Below are 18,031 nucleotides of genomic sequence, written 5' to 3'. Positions count from 1 at the left end.
GAAGGTAGAAATTTATTTCTTGTGTACTCTCATAGTACACAAGACTACATAGTCAACAAAATTCCAATTGTTTACACTAAGAGCATTTTAAATTTATAGAATATGGAAACCTGATCATCTTACGGTTGTCTTAGTGTTCATACTATTAAATCACATGAAGCTTGTTTATATTGTGTTATTTTATCTATCTATCTATATGTGTCTGTGTGTGTGTGTGTGTATAGATAGATAGATAATTTGAGACAGAGTCTTGCTCTATTGCCAGGCTGGAGTGCAGTGGCACGATCTCGGCTCACTGCAACCACCGCCTCTCAGGTTCAGGCAATTCTCCTGCCTGAGTAGTTGGAACTACAGGCACACAGCGCCATGCCCAGCTAATTCTTTTTTTTTTGTATTGTAGTAGAGATGGGGTTTCACTGTGTTGCCCAGGCTGGTCTTAAACTCCTGAGCTCAAGTGATCTGCCCGCCTCAGCCTCCCAAAGTGCTAGGATTACAGGCGTGAGCCACCACGCCTGGCCTATATTGTTATATTTTCATATTATTCTTTAATTTAACAAAATATTGAGCAGCTTTTTGGTGCCAAGCTGCTCAGTGAGGTGCCTATGACAGTGAGCATAGGGCCTTACAGTCTAATGGGAGACAGATTCAAAACAGACATATACACAGAGTTTAACAGGCTTACAGGGCTTATCGGCAAGTATGTTGAAGATGAGGATAGTTTGTTGGATAAATGTCATTAAGCAAGATAGAATCAATAAAAGAGTTCTGAATTTAAAATTGTGTTAAAGGATTTGCGGAATCATTTAAACCTATCGGCCTAAATATCCAGCACTTTGTATTTACAACCTCTTCTATGATACTTAACAGAAAACCATATACTGATTGGTGTAGAACTGGATTTTCATGTTTAGTATTTTTATTATTGTTTATTTCAACAGTCTATATACTAATTATTTTTATTGCCATTGTTTTCATTAAATAATAATGTATTTTCTTTAATACTGTTATTCTAAATGGTTTGTTGCATTCTAAATGTATGTGTGTATTTTGCCATAGTATGTGTTTAGAGTTAGCACAAAAGATATTCTTTGCTCTTTATTTGGTGAGAAAGCATAATGATAATATTTGCAGTGTATAGATTAACAGACAAATCTTAGTAAATTATAAACTATTTTTGTAGTAGCTTTTAAACTTTCTAAGAAAAGTTAAATAATACGTTTCAGATTATTAAAAATACAGATTATTAAAAATACAGCCATGTATTACTACCCGTGTCAGCATTTGCATTGTTCTCCCAATGTTCCTATGTTGCTCTATATGGAAATGAGCTGAATTTTAGAAAACCTTTTTTCTCATAAGCTTATATTTTTTGACTAGCAAATGATGGAAATATAGGGCTCTAAGCTATATTTTAGAAAAGAAACAGGTTCCATGTTGTTACATTGTAGGGGAATAAAAACACTAATTATGTATACTACTGAATGTACAGTTTGCACGCATTTCCCCCTGAGTGTGGGTATTACCTAAAGTTGCATGGTTTTCTGTGGCTCTTCTCACTACATTTTTACTTTTAAAGCCTCATTTCTTTATCAATTATGTGACAACAGTAACAAAAACAGAAAGGACTTTAGTTTTGTGTCATACTTTTGAAAGTCAGGAAAATGTACCTGAATTACTTAATGGTGTTTTTCAAGACTCGGTGCTAAGACCTCACTCTTTATATATTCCCCCACACCCATTTTCTTTTTCTTGTGACCTTGCCTATCATTTTGATGCTGATAGCAAAATTTCTTTTGAGTTTATTTTATATTTCTAGCTGCCTTTACTGAACATTTCTACTTGGCAGCAATGTTGGATGGATTAAACACCATCTTAAACTCTTTATTTTTAACAGCTTTATTGAGATATAATTTACTTACCATAAGAATTACTTATTTAATATATAATGTATTGATTTTTAGTAAATTTACAGAATTTTGTAACCATTTCAGTAATCCAATTTTAGGATATTTTCATCACTCCAAAGAGGTCTCTGATACTCATTTCCAGACAGAACACACTTCTAGCCCACAGCGATTGTTAATCTACTTTCTGTCTCTGTAATTTTGCCCTTTCTGGACATTTCCTGTAAGTGGAATCCTATAACATATTGGTCCTTTGCATCTGGCTTCCTGTAGCATGACGTTTTTGAAGTTCATCCACATTGTAGCATGTACCAATATTTCATTCATTTTTATTGTTGAATAGTAATAAAATTCAGCATACTGTGTGAATGTTCAATAAAGGAATTCATATTCGTACTATATGAATGTACCACCCCATTTTATTTATCCATTCACAATTGGTGGACATTTAGATTGTTTCCACTATTTATTTGGCTGCTATTAATAGCCTCTATGAACATTCATATACAAGTCTTTGTGTGGTCATGTGTTTTCATTTTTCCTGGGTAGATAAGTGGAATTACTAAGTCATAAAGTAAACTTACTTGTTACTTTAAGAAAAACTACTGAACTAATTTTTAGAGTGGCTGCATCATTGTATACTCTCATCTGCAATGTCTGTGGATTCCAGTTTCTCCACATCTACATTAACACTTTTTATTGTCTGTCATTTAGTTATTGTCATTCAAGTGTGTGTGCATTTAGTGTGCATTTTTCTGATTATTAGTTATGTTGAGCATCTTTTCATGTGCTTATTAGCCATCTGGTCTTTTAAAATCTTTTGCCACTTTTAGTTGGGTCATTTTGTCTTTTTATTAGTCAATTCTAGGAATTTTTTTTTTTTCCGACATGGAGTTTCACTCTTGTTGCCCAGGATGGAGTACAATGGTGCGATCTTGGCTTACCGTAACCTCTGCCTCCCGGGTTGAAGCAATTCTCTTGCCTCAGCCTCCCGAGTAGCTGGGATTACAGGCGCTGGCCACCATGTCCAGCTAATTTTTAAATTTTTAGTAGAGATGCGGTTTCACCATGTCGGCCAGGCTGGTCTTGAACTCCTGACCTCAGGTGATCCATCCACCTCGACCTCCCAAAGTGCTGGGATTACAGGCTTGAGCCACCATGCCCGGTGTCTAAGAATTCTTTATCGGTAGTATTCTGAATTTGATCGAATTATAAAATATGTGACTTGCAAGTATTTTCTTCTGGTCTGCATTTTATCTTTTTAAAATTTCCTCTTTGTATTAGTATGTTTTGCATTGGTATAAAGGAATACCTGAGACTGGGTAATTCATTAAGGAAAGGTGTTTATTTGGCTCATGGGTCTGCAGGCTGTATGAGGAAGCTTTTACTCATGGTGGATGGCACAGGGGTAGCAGGCGCACATGGCAAGAGAGGGAGCAAGAGAGAGAAGGAAGTACCTCTTAAAAACCAGCTCTCACGTGAACTAATAGAGAATTTGCTTATTACTGAAGAAGCACACCAAGCCATTCATGAGGGCTCCAGTCCCATGATGCAAACCCTCCCACTAGGCCTCACCTTCAACATGAGGATTACATTTCAACATGAAATTTGGAAGGGACGTGCATCCATCCTGCATCACTCTTCTACCTTTCCCTTTCCTGTTTTTCCTGTCTCTGTTAATCAGCTCTCTCTGGTTTTCACATTTTGCTTCCCACCTCAGCTATACCAGATTGCTACCAATTCTTGCAGTTTTAATTATAATTATTATTCTTTTTTTTCTCTTCCCCCCCATTACTAGTGAGATCTAGACCATATTACTTTAACCTTAATCACTAAAATAGCTACAGACTTGACCTACTTGATTCTAGACTCTTCTTTCTTTGGTGCTATTATACTTTTCTTTGCTATAAATACATATCCATTGTTTTTCAAAACTAACAAAGATTCTGTGATCTATTTTAAACATAATGAAAAATTTCAAAAATGGCAAAGTTGGAAAATAATACAATGAATACTCACATGCCTAATATCTAGATTCAATAATCTGTAATATTGTGGTATTACATCTCTCTCTCTCTCTCTCTCACATACACACACACACACACACACACACACACACTCACTCACTCTGACGCACATTTTTTTCCCTGAACTGTTTTAAAGTAAATTACAATTTCCATGAAATTTTACTTTTAAATTCTTCAACTGGCATCTCTCTCACTGACCTGCTCCTACATAGGACATTCTCATACATAACCATAATGCCATAACCACACTAAACAATTAACAGAAATTCTCTAATATAGCTTAATATCCAGTCTATATTCAGATTTCCCCAGTTGTTGCCAAAATATTTCACGGCTGTTTTTTCCCTTCCAAATTAGTAGTGAGCCAGTGACTCTCACTATGTTTATTAAACGTCTTAATTCTGTCTTAATCTTGAATAGCTCCCATCCCACTCTATACTTTGTCATCTTTCTTCTTGTTGTTTCTCATTATATTGACCTACTGAAGAAACCAGGCCACTTGTCTTGCAGTATGTTTTTTTCTGATTTTTTTATCTGTGTTATTGTTCAATGATAGTTTTTTTATAGCCATAAATATATACCAATTTTTATATCCATTTTGGACAATTCAGAAAATAGTGCAACAAAGATAAATAATTTCATCACCTAGGGATACTTTTTCTTTAGTTTTCTTTTGCATTTGCAGATTTACTTCATTTTATTATGTTCTATTTGAGATGAGATCTTGCTCTGACACTCAGGCTGCAGTACGGTGGCACAATCACAGCTCACTGCAGCCTTGATCTCCTGGGCTCAAGTGATCTTCCTGCTTCAACCTCCCGAGGAGCTGGGACTACAGGTGAACACCACTATGCCTGGCTATTTTTTTTTTTGTAGAGATGAGGTCTCACTGTGTTGCCCAGGCTGGTCTCAAGCTCCTGGGCTCAAACTATCATCCCACCTTGGTCTTTCAAAATGTTAAGTCTACAGGCATAAGCCACTGTGCCCGGCTCTTAGGCAGATTTTAAAAATAGTTTAGATCATAATGATCTTGTACTTAACATTTTATTAATTTCTCTTTAAACATGATTTTAAATAGCTACACACTATTTTATGTTATAATTGAACTGATGTTTACTTAAACTGATGTTTACTTATTGATTGAACATTTAGTTTCCTTTTAGTTTTTGACAATGTAAACAGTGATGAAGAGACTTATGAATAGGAATTTGATTATATTTCTGGTTGCTTTCTTATAAATTACTACAGGTAGTATTACTAGGTCAAAATATGTGAAGATTTTAAAGGTTTACTAAATTGCTTTTCAGAAAGAAAGCAATTCCATAGTTTGCTCTCTTACCAGCAGTGTATGAAAGCAGCTTTCTTCACGCTCTCTTGTCATATTAAACATTATTTATTTATAATTTATTTACTAATGTGCTGGAGATAAAACATTCTGACATTGTTTTGACAGTTCTGATTTCTTACCCATGTGAGTTCAAACTAGCCTTGGAGTCTTTTCTAGCTGTGATTTAAGCTATCTATACTGATTCATTCTCTGCCCACCCTTCTTTCCCTATATACCTGTCTCTGCTCAGGTTTACTTATTGTCTCAGGACACAACATACTGCTGTGGTAATATTGCTATCCTTCCCATTGCCTTGCTTTTGTAGACTTTGTCCTCTGAGGTCTAGTGCAAGTTGCACTGTTTCATTCTTCCATCTTTTATTGATTCTTCCTCTCGATATTCTTTTTATTCCTATTCTATCTTTTTCTTCCTCTTGATATTCTATCCTTTTTTCTATTCTGTCTTTTTCATTCTTCCACCTTTTATTGATTCTTTCTCTCGATACTCAGTAGCACTTAAGTCCATACCATTTGGCACTCAACCAAATTTAATTCAAATATAATTTAAAATTAGTGTATCATGCACTTTGATTTCTTTAATTTGAATCCTCCTTTTTCTGATAATTTAGAATAATATCTATCACCCTTACTGTTTGGGTGGAAATATCACCAATAACCATTTTTCATCTAAAAAACTTTTAAACACCGTTTCCCCCCCATCACTTAAAACCTTTAGTACTTTCTCATGTGACCTGTTAAGCCATTATCTGCTCTGTGGGTGATTTTAAAAATTTAAAACACATGTCAATGAGTGTAAGTCATTGTTCTCTAAGTTCTGCTCCAGCTTTAGGTTTGAGAACCATGGCATCTATCTCACATGAGTTTTTTCTGAGGGAAAGATAGATGGAATGTTAGAAGGGCAGTTTGTGTGTCATTTATGAATTTTACCTTATCGTTCTTATGGCAAACAGAACTACCACTGAGTAATGTTTATTTCTCTCAAATGTTACAGTTTTAAAAAATACTCCTTTTTGAGCCTATGGTATTTTATGTACCTGAGCTATTAGAATTTATATAAAAATTGGTTTAAACCACCTAGGATTTACTTTCTGCCATTAAAACTTTTAAATTAATCATGATTATATTATTTAAAAATAGGATATTGAAAGGCAGTGTGTGGAACCGCACTGGGCAGGAATTGAGAGATCTAACTCTATGTGACCTTAGAAAAATTTATATTTTGAGGATAATAGCTTCCATATCCATAAAATGAAGGTGTTAGGGGAAAAAAACAACAGGCTTTAGAATCTGACAAACTTGGCTTTTAATCACCAAACTGCCATTAACTACAGTATGATCTTGCTCAGTCACAATATCTAACCCCAATTTCCTCATTCATAAAGTACGATTAATAGTACTTATTTCATAAAATTATTATGGATGCTGAGATATGCATACAAAACCCTTTAGCATAGTGTCTAGCACAGAATAAATAATGTTAACTCTTCTTATTCAGTGACCTTTTTGGCTATTGTAAGTGATGTCCCCACAAACTTCAGAGAAGACTTTGAATAATAAGACATCATAACTTTAGTAATTTGGGTATTGTTGCTAATATTTAGGTAATGATTAGTTTTAGTATGTTGTTTTCCAGTGCAATTATTTAAGAAAGCTTGTCTTTCTTGAATATTATCTTCCTTGGAAGGTAATCCAGCTCTCGAAAATACCCATTCTGTGTGAGCCTTTCTGGACCTTGCTCTCTAATTTCTGAAATGCAAACGAAGTATTGGTGAGACTGTAAGTGTACTTCTTTAATTGTCACAGTAGTTTTCCTTTCCCTCACTTACCCTCCTCTATTTCATTCCTCTCCCCTCCCTTTTACCCCCATAGCTAAAACATGTGACACCAATACTGGACATTTTGTATCAAATGACAGGAGAATTTGGTGTCTGACAATTTTTGAAGAAGACACTTTGAAATAGGGATGTCAGAACAAGTCTCAAAATATCCCACTCAGGCACTGTCTTCTAAACCTGTGCAATGCTCTCTGAATCATTGGTCTGAAATTGTATTATTCTGTGATAGTATAAGATTTAGCTTGACAGTTTCATGTTTATTTAGAAAGGCTGTGGAACATGGAGGTTAGGGGTTAAAAAAATATGAATGAAGTTTCTGACATTACACTTTTTTTCTCTTTTTCCTGCGTATTTTAATTCTAGCAAAGCAAATGAGGAAGTTAGAATATCCAAAACTCATTTTTAAAAATTGTGGTAAAATACATGTAACATAAAAAGTTCATATTTTAATCCCTTTTAACTATACTTTTCTGTGACATTAAGTACATCCATTTTGTTGTGCATCTGTCACCACCATTCATTTCCAAAAATTTCTCATCTTTCTCAACTGAACCTGTACCCATGAAACACTAACTGCTCTTTCCCATGTTCCTAGTCTGTGGTGACCACTGATCTACTTTCTGTCTCCAAGAATTTGACTACTTTGGAACCTTCTATTAGTGGAATCATATAACTTTTGTCCTTTTATGCCTGGCTTATTTCACTTATCATAATATCTTCAGGTTCATCCATGTTGTCATATGTCAAAATTTCCTTCCTTTCAAAGGCTGAATAATATTCTATTGTATTTATGTGTATATATACACCACATATTATTTATTCGTTTATTCCTTGATGGACACTGGGTTGCTTCCATCTTTTGGCTACTGAAAATAATGCTGCTGTAAATATGGATTGGTGTAAAAATATTTCTTTGAGACCCTGCCTTCATTTTCGGGTATATACCCAGAATCCAGTTGCTGGATCATGTGGTAATTCTGTTTTTAATTTTTTGAGGACTTGCCATACCATTTTCCACAGCAACTGTGCCATTTTATATTCCTACCAGCAATGCACAAGAGTTTCAGTTTCTCTACATCTTCACAAACACTTAGCATTTTCTGTTTTTCTTTTTAATAATAGCCATCTTAAATAGCCATGGGTGTGAAGTGGTCCATGGGTGTGAAGTGGTATCTCACCGTGGTTTGATTTGCATTGCCCTAATGACTAGTGATATTGAGCATCTTTTCATATACGTATTGGCAATATGTATATCTTTTTTTTTTTTGAGACAGAGTTTCGCTCTTGTCGCCCAGGCTGGAGTGCAATGGCGAGATCTCGGCTCACTGCAAACTCTGCCTCCCGGGTTCAAGCGATTCTCTTGCCTCAGCCTCCTGAGTACCTGGGATTGCAGGCATGCGCCACCACGCCCAGCTAATTTTGTATTTTTTAGTAGAGACTGGGTTTCTCCATGTTGGTCAGGCTAGTCTTGAACTACCAACCTCAGGTGATCCGCCTGCCTCAGCCTCCCAAAGTGCTGGGATTACAGGCATGAGCCACCACGCCCAGCCACAATATGTGTATCTTATGTGGTGAAATCTCTATTCAAGTCCTTCGCCTGTTTTTGGTGAAGTACTTTTGACATAACAGTGTCAGAGATGCCTATTATAATGTGCCTGTAAACTAGCTAGGATGATGCTACATGCTGTTGAACTTGTTGAAGAGAGAAACTGTAATCCAGGTGCAAGCGTCTTCAATGGTTGTTTCTCACTGCTGCAATTGTATTTTATCACTTTTAAGTCACGACTTTTACCTTTTTTAAAAAAATAAAATAGATAATGTGTACTGTGCATCCAACTTAGTAATTTAAGGGAAAAAGGAAACTAAGGGATATAACAACAAAAAATTTGTAAACTAAAAGAGGAATTAATAACTGCAAGAATGGTTTATAAAAAGTTATGAAATAGAGAAAGTAATAAAACTATACCAAGAAAAATAAGAGAACTATGGTTAAAATCAGAAAACAAAGACTGTATAAAGCATAGGTATTTTTATAAATTAGAATTCTGTGTCCACATGGATTATAGATATGTAAATCTCAATGTAATGGTATATAACTGAGTGGCACTTTATTTTGTTCAAATATAATCTGTAGGGTCTTTGTATTTTAGTTATCCAATAGTTCTTTCTTCTCAGAAAAATACTCAGAATGGATGTTTTCATCCAATTTAGTTTTCAGCGTAAAATTTTCTTATTTTGTTTGTATATGTATGTGTGATGTGAAATAAATACACATAAAGTTAGTTTGATTTCATGTAAAGACTTCAGAGAATAGACATTTATGTGGCACAGCTTTGCAGAGAATAATTTTATTAATTTTCTTTCCTAATTTGAGCTTTCAGAAAAAAAAAACCAAAACAAAACCGATTACCAGAAACGTCAAAGTAGTTTAGTAAAAATAGAAAAATGTGAGGCTTGTATACAAGGGGACTTCAAAAAGTTTGTAGAAAATGGAATTAAAAGATAAATATAAAAAATATAAACTTTATTTCTCAACATAAGCTCCATCAGGAACAAGACACTTTTGTAAGCAATGATACCAGGCATTTAGTTCATCCCTAAATAACTGAGGGTCCTGGGAATTTAACTATGTCAGTGAAATCCTTTTTTTAATTATTATTATTACTGAAGAAAAATGGGTTCCTTTTACAAATTTTTTGAGGTTAGGAAACAAAAAGAAGTAAGAAAGAGCCAAGTTGGGACTGTAAGGTGGACACCTAATGATTTCCAATGAAACTCTTGCAGAATTGCCCTTGTTTGATGAGAGGAAAGGAACAGGAGCATTGTTGTGGTGAGGAAAGGACTCTGGTGAAGCTTTCCTAGGTATTTTTCTGCTAAAGCTTTAGCTAGCTTTCTCAAAACACTGATAATAATCAGCAGATGGTATTGTATGTTGGCCCTCCAGAAACTCGATAAGCAAAATGCCATGGGTATTTTGAATGGTGAGTTTTTTGAATTGTTGCTATGACCTTTACTTGTGACCAGTCCACTTTTGCTTTGACTGGACTACTTCCACCTCTTGGTAGCCATTGCTTTGATTGTGCTTTGTCTTCAGTACTGGTAAAGGCATGTTTCATCTCCTGTTCTTAGAAGAAAGGCTTCAGGATCTTGATCACACTTGTTTAAAATTTCCACTGAATGCCCTGCTCTTGTCTGCAGCTGATCTGGGTGCAACAGTTTTGGCACCCATTGAGTGGAAAGTTTGCCCAACTTTAATTTTTCAGTCAGAATTGTATAAGCTGAACCAGTTGAGATGTCTCTGGTGTTGCCTATTGTTTCTGCTGTTAATCACCAGTCCTTTTCAATTAGGGCAAGAACAAGATTATTTTTTTCCTTGCAAATTGATGCAGATGGTCTGCCACTGAGGACTTCATCTTCAACATTTTCTTGTTCCTTCTCAAGATGAGTTATCCATTTGTAAGCTGCTGATTTCTTTGGGGCATTGTCCCCATAAACTTTCTGTAAAGCATGAATGATTTTGCCATTCTTCCATCCAATCTTCACCATAGATGTTTGTTCTTGTTTCAATTTAGTAGAATTCACATTGCTCTGATAGGAGCTTTTTTCAAATGGTCTTATGCTTCTTCATGCTTCAAACTAGGGGCTGTTCAGACAAGTTATTACAAGTTAGTACAAGTTTGTTTTGGTGCAAACGTTTTTAAAATCCATGCATAGTTTTTAAATAATATGTATTTTGCATAAAGTTTTTGAAGTCTCTTGTATTTGATGACTTCTACCATTGACATTGAACAACTGTACTGTTTAACGCTAAATTTGAATTTAATGATGGATTTGGTTTTCCTCTTTTAAATCGTGTAAATGACTATTAATTTTATTATGTGGGTTTCAGTTATGCAATGCATTTTACCCATGGAACAGCACAACTAATGGGTAATGCTTCTAATGTGAGGAATTTTAGTAAATCTTTAAAATGATTATAAATAAGTAGCAACATGAAAATAATATTAAGAGGTATTAACTTCCTTCATTTTTCTAACAGGGTCAACATATTTCACTGGCACCTATTCACAAGCTTGAAGAAGCTCTGTATGAATACCAACCACTGCAGATAGAGACATATGGACCACATGTTCCTGAGCTTGAGATGCTAGGAAGACTTGGGTATGTGTCCTAAAGAACTTTACATTGAGGAGCTGATATATGGGACTTACTGCTATTCTTAACTGACATGTTAACTTTCTTAGATTTTCAGTTTATAGAACTTTTTTTTACTGTTTTGTGAAAAATGAGCAGTACTTAATACTAAGTTGTTTTATTTAGTACATTAATTTTTCTATGGACTTGTTAGGTCTCTTGAGATTGAACCTGGAGTATATTAGTTCTTTTTTAAGTCTGTCCTTGGCAGCCATATTGAAATGGCTGTTTATTTTCAGTCATGAGTGTTTTTTTTTCTTTTTTAGAGAAATTACAGCTTAATTTAGTTAGTAGTAAGCCAATAAAAATATGAGTTGGGCTCCTTGCCGTGAAAAAGGTTAGATTTACTCGTTGTGTGCTGTCTACAGTGAAACTACATTTATGAGCCATGAGCCATGAAATATATTTTGTTGAAAGGTATAATGTAAGGCTGGTCCAGTGGTTCAACAGTCATATCATATATATCCATTCTGGAAATGAACCTGGGATCTTGGCTTTTGTGAGGGATGGAGAGATGGTTATAGTCTCTCTCATGGGAGCAAGTGGGTATTTGTATACTTGAAAAGTGCAGGCACAGATGTTGCTAGATGGAGCAAATCATTTCTTGGTCTCATTTTAAAATGTGAACTATTGAATGAAAGGTTGATCCAGAAACTGTTGTTGCTTAACAAAAGAAAATAGTGGAAAGAATATAATATTTAAAAAAAGGGGTACATCAAGGCCAAGCAATTAAAAAGCAATAGAAAAAGTCAGAGACCCCAAGAACAAAAACAAAAAAGATGAAACAAATAATAAAACCTACATGCATCTTCAAAAACAAAACCAAAATCTGGAACATGTTGTATAATATTTTACATGTGAACATCAAGGCTCCAAGGCAAAGTTACTATTTAAATGATGTTTAATATCTTAAGGCTAAATTTTATTTATTTCTTTATTCTCTTAAAGTCCTACAGCCTACAAGCATGAAGCCAACAGGATGTAAAACAACCTACAACCCCCTTTGAGATAACAGATTTATTAAACAATTGTCTTAAATGCTAAAATTAAAGTTTGAGGAGATAGACAATAGTGTGTTTTATAATGTAAAAAGTTATATATGATGTAGACATTTATTTCTTATCTCTTACAAAGAGCCAGAATTGTGTATCTTTAAAATAAATTTACCTCAAAAAAATCTTTACTTTCGATGTCCGTGAAGTTAACGTGTTTAAAATAGTACTCCTCTGTTACTGGGTTTTACATTTTCCAATAATTTTGTCAAAATTTTTCATATACAGATTTTATTATGTTCAGGTAGCTTTCTTCTGTTCCTAGAATGTTGAATTATTATTATTATTTTTTATTGAGACAGAGTCTCGCTTTGTCACTCAGGCTGGAGGGCAGTGGTACAATCTTGGCTCACTGCAACCTCTGCCTCCTGGTTCAAGTGATTCTCATGCCTCAGCCTCCTGAGTAGCTGAGGTTGCAGGCGTGCACCACCATGCCTGGCTGATTATTGTATTTTTTGTAGAGACAGGGTTTCACCATGTTGGCCAGGCTGGTCTCGAACTCCTGGCCTCAAGTGATCTGCCCGCCTTGGCCCCCCAAAAGTGCTGGGATTACAAGTGTGAACCATTGCACCCAGCCCATCTTTTAATATACTGAATTCAGTTTGCTGGTGTTTTGTCAAGGATTCTTGCATTAGTGTTCATAAAGGATATTGGCTCATAGTGTTTTCTGGCTATATAGAAGTATAATTTAAAAAGAAAAATTATATATATTTAAGATAGAGAAGATATTTCAAAATTAATTTTTGTGGGTACATAGTAGGTATATATACTATGGGCTACGTGAGATATTTTGATACAGGCATGCAATGCATAGTGATCACATTATGGTAGATGGTATATCCATTACCTCAACATTTACTCTTTGTGTTACAAAGAATCCAATTATATTCTTTTAGTTATTTTCAAGTGTACAATTAAATTATGATTGACTATAGTCACCCTGTTGTTCTATCAAATACTAGTTCTTGGCCAGACACAGTGGCTTACGCCTGTAATCCCAGCTCTTTGGGAGGCTGAGGTGGGCAGATCACTTGAGGTCAGGAGTTTGAGGCAAGCCTGGCCAACATGATGATACCCCGACTCTACTAAAAATACAAAATAATAGCTGGGTGTAGTGGTATGCACCTGTAATCCCAGTTATTTGGGAGGCTGAGGCAGGAGAATCACTTGAACCTGGGAGGCAGAGGTTGCAGTGAGCCAAGATTGTGCCATTGCGCTCTAGCCTGGGTGACAGAGTGAGACTCTGTCTCAAAAACAAAAACAAAAACAAACAAAACAAAACCAAAAACTAGTTCCTATTCATTCTTTCTAACTATTTTTTTCTACCCATTAACCATCCTCACATCCTCTCCCACCTCCTCACTACCCTTCACAACCTCTGGTGACCTTCCTTCTACTGTCAGTTCAATTGTTTTAATTTTTAGCTTCCACAAATAAGTGAGAACAGGCTAAGTTTGTCTTTTTGTGCCTGCCTTGTTTCACTTAACATAATGACCTCCAGTTCCATGTATGTTGTTGCAAATGAAAGGATCTCGTACCTTTTTTATGACTGAATAGTACTCCACTGTGTATATGTACCACATTTTCTTTATTTAGTCATCTGTTGATGGACATGTGGATTGCTTCCAAATCTTGGCTATTGTGAACAGTGCTGCAACAAACATGGGAGTACAGATGCCATTTTGAAATGCTAATTCCCTTTCTTTTGGGTATATACCCAGCAGTGGGATTGCTGGATCGTATATTAGCTCTATTTGTGTTTTTTGACAAACCTTGAAACTGTTCTCTGTACTGGTTGTACTAATTTACATTTCCACCAACAGTGTACAAGATTTTCTTTTTTCCACAGCCTCTCCAGTACTTGTTACTGCTTGTCTTTGGATAAAAGCCATTTAAACTGGGATGAGATTATATCTCATTGTAGTTTTGATTTGCATTTCTCTGATGATTACTGGTGATGTTGAGCATTTCTACATATGACTGCCATTTGTATATATTCCTTTGATAAATGTCTATTCAAATCTTTTGCCCATTTTTAAGTTGGATTATTACATTTTTTCCTGTTGAGTTGTTTGAGTTCATTACATTTTCTGGTTAATAATGCCTCGTCAGATGGGTAGTTTGAAAATATTTTCTCCCATTCCTAGGTTGCCTCTTTGTTCATTGATTTCTTCGCTGTGCAGAAGCTTTTTAACTTGATGTGATCCCGCTTATCTATTTTTGCTTTGGTTGCCTGTGATCGTGGGGGTGTTCCTCAAAAAATCTTTGCCCACTCCAGTGTCCTGGAGAGTTTCCCCAATGTTTAATTTTGGTAGGTTAAATAGTTTGAGGTCTTAGATTTAAGTATTTAATCCTGATTTGATTTTTTTATGTGGTGAGAGTTAGGGGTCTAGTTTCATTCTTATGCATATGGATATCCAGTTTTCCCAGTACCATATTTTGAGAGACTTTCTTTTCCCAAATGTATGTTCTTGGTACTTTTGTCAAAAATGAGTTCACTGTAGATGTATGGATTTGTTTTGAGATTCTTTATTTTGTTCCATTGGTCTCTGTGTCCATTTTTATGCCAGTACCATGCTATTTTAGTTACTATAGCTCTGTAGTATTTGAAGTCAGGTAATATAATTCCTAAAGTTTTGTTCTTTTTGCTCAGGATAGCTTTGGCTATTCTGGGTCTTTTGTGATTCCATATAAATTTTAGGATTTTTAAAAAAAAATTTCTGTGAAGAACATCATTGATATTTTGATAGAGATTGCATTTAAAATCTGCAGATTGCTTTGGGTACTATGGCCATTTTAACATTATTGATTCTTCCAATCCATGAACATGGACTATCTTTTGTGTGTGTGTCCTCTTCAAGTTTTTGCATCAATATTTTATAGTTTTCATAGTAGAGATCTTTTACTTCTTTGGTGAATTCCCAGGTATTTTATTCTAGCTATTGTAAATGGGATTACTTTCTTGATTTCTTTTTTAGATGGTTCACTCTTGGCATATAGAAATACTGCTGATTTTTGTGTGCTGATTTTGTATTCTGCAACTTTACTCAATTTGTTTATCAGTTCTAATAGTTTTTTTGTGGAGTCTTTAGGTTTTCCCAAATATAAGATCATATCATCTGCAAACAAAAATAATTTGACTTACTCCTTTCTGCTTTGGATGTCCTTTGTTTCTTTCTACTGTCTGATTGCTCTAGCTAGGACTTCCAGTTCTATGTTGAGTAACAGTGGTGATAGTGGGCATCCTTGCTGTGTTCCAGATCTTAGAAGAAAGACTTTCAGTTTTCCCCCATTCAGTATACTAGCTGCAGGTCTGTTATATATGGTTTTCATTATGTTGAGGTAAATTCCTTTTATACCCAGTTTTTTTAGGGTTTTTACCATGAAATAATATTGAATTGTATTCAGTGCTTATTCAGCATCAGTTGAAGTGATCATATGGTTTCGTCCTCATTCTGTTGATACGATGTATCATATTGATTGATTTGCATATGTTGAACCATCCTTGTATTCCTGGGATAAGTCATATGTGGTCATGATGAGTAAATGATCTTTTTAATATGTTGTTGAATTCAGCTTGCTAGTATTTTGTTGAGGCTTGCAAACACTATCTTATAACCCATTATTTTAAGCTGATGACAACTTAAGGTTGATAGCATAAACAAACAAATAAGCAAAATCAAAGCTAGTAAAAACTCTACACTTTAACTTTGTCCCCTTGCTTTTTAACTTTTTGTTGTTTCTATTTATATCTTACGGTACTGTCTATGTCTTGAAAAGTTGTAGTTATTATGTTTAATTGATTTCTTTTAGTTTTCCTACTTAAGAGTAGTAGTTTATCCACCATGATTACAGTGTTGGAATATTGTGTGTTTTTCTGTGTACTTACCATTACTGGTGAGTTTTGTATGTTCAGATGATTTCATATTGCTTGTTAATGTTCTTTTCTTTCTAATTGAAGAACCCCCTTTAGCATTTCTTGTAAGACAGGTCTGGTGTTGATAAAAACCCTCAGCTTTTGTTTGTCCGGGAAAGTCTTTATTTATTTCTCCTTCATGTTTGCAGGACATTTTCACCAGATATACTATTCTAGGGCGAAAGCTTTTTCCTTCATGCCAGTCTCTTCTGGCCTGTAAGGTTTCCACTGAAGAGTTCACTACCAGACATATTGGACCTCCATTCTATGTTACTCGTTTATCTTTCTGCTTTTAGATTTCTTTATCCTTGACCTTTGGGAGTTTGAGTATGAAATGCTTTGAGGTATTCTTTTTTGGGTTTAATCTGCTTGGTGTTCTGTAACCTTCTTATACTTGAATATTGATATATTTCTCTAGATTTGGGAAGTGTTCTGTTGTTATCCTTTTGAATAAACTTTCTACCCTAATTTTTCTCTCTGTCTCCTATTTAAGCCCTGTAACTCTTAGATTTGCGCTTTTGAAGCTGTTTTCTAGATCTTGTAGGCATGCTTCATTGTTTTTTATTCTTTGTTTTGCTTTGTTTTCTTTGACTGTATTTTCAAATAGCTTATATTCAAGTTCACTCTTTCTTCTGCTTAATCAATTCTGCTATTAAGAGACTCTGGTTTTGATTTGTATTTTTTTTGATGATTAGTGATGTTGAGCAGCTTTTCATATGCCTTTTGGCCATTCATATATTATCTTTGGGGAAATGACTATTCAGGTCCTTTGCCTATTTTTAAATTGAGTTATTTGGTTTTTTTTTGCTATTGAACTATTCACGTTCTTTATATAATTTGGGTATTAACCCTTTATTGGATGTATAATTTGCAAATATATTTTCCCAATGTGTAGGTTGGTTTTTCATTTTGTTGTTTATTTCCTTTGTTGTCCAGAGATTTTTGGTTTGATGTAGCTCTGCTTGCTTATTTTCGGTTTTGTTGCGTATTTGGTGTCTTATCCAGAAAACCACTGCCAAAGTTAACATCAAGGATCTTTCTCACTGTTTTCTCTTAAGAATTTTATGGTTTCAGATTTTATTTTTAAGTCTTTAGTCCATTTTGAGTTGATTTTTTTTTGGATATGGTGTATGATAAGGGCCAGTTTCATTCTTTTGTATGTAGTGTGTAGTTCTCTCAGTGCCATTGACTAAAATCCCTAGCCTTTTTCCATTGTATGTTTTCATGCCCTTGTCAAAAATTAGTTGACTGCAGATGTTTGGGTTTATTTCTGGGCTCCCTATTCTTTTCCAATGTCTATATGTTAGTTTTTGTGTCAATATCATACTATAGCTTTGTAATATTATCTGATATCAGCAAACTTGATGTCTCCAACTTTGTTCTTCCTTTTCAAGGCTGTTTTGTTTTTTGTGGGTATTTTGTGGTTTCATGTGAACTTTATAATTTTTTTCTATTTCTATTGAAAATGCCATGAGAATTTTGATAGGGATTTTGTTGAATCTGTATACTGCTTTTGGTAGTATAGACATTTTGACAATATTCCTCTATTCTTACAGACATGGGATTTGTTGCCATTTATTTATTTATTTATTTATTTATTTATTTATTTATTTATTATTATTAAAGTTCTAGGGTACATGTGCATAACGTGCAGGTTTGTTACATATGTATACTTGTGCCATGTTGGTGTGCTGCACCCATCAACTCGTCATTTACATCAGGTATAACTCCCAATGCAATTCCTCCCTCCTCCCCC

At 34.8% G+C, this 18,031-nt stretch overlaps 1 protein-coding gene across 4 annotated transcripts in view; it reads left to right on the top strand.

The window, feature by feature from the left end:
• The window catches only part of MNAT1 (MNAT1 component of CDK activating kinase), a 240,680-nt gene that overhangs the window by 139,807 nt on the left and 82,842 nt on the right, over positions 1-18,031 (top strand). For 3 of the 4 annotated variants that reach the window (XM_031668067.1, XM_031668070.1, XM_031668069.1), the window contains exon 7: positions 11,153-11,274. In XM_031668067.1, the coding sequence (XP_031523927.1) occupies positions 11,153-11,274 (122 nt within the window). Of the gene's footprint in view, positions 1-11,152; positions 11,275-12,255; positions 12,491-18,031 lie in introns of those variants that run through there. The other variant, XM_031668068.1, reaches the window with a different exon arrangement.

The sequence above is a fragment of the Papio anubis genome, chromosome 7 (assembly GCF_008728515.1).
Source record: "Papio anubis isolate 15944 chromosome 7, Panubis1.0, whole genome shotgun sequence".
Classification (NCBI taxonomy): Eukaryota; Metazoa; Chordata; class Mammalia; order Primates; family Cercopithecidae; genus Papio; species Papio anubis.
Note: the sequence above shows the minus strand (reverse complement) of the source record. Positions and strands in the feature narration are given on the sequence as shown.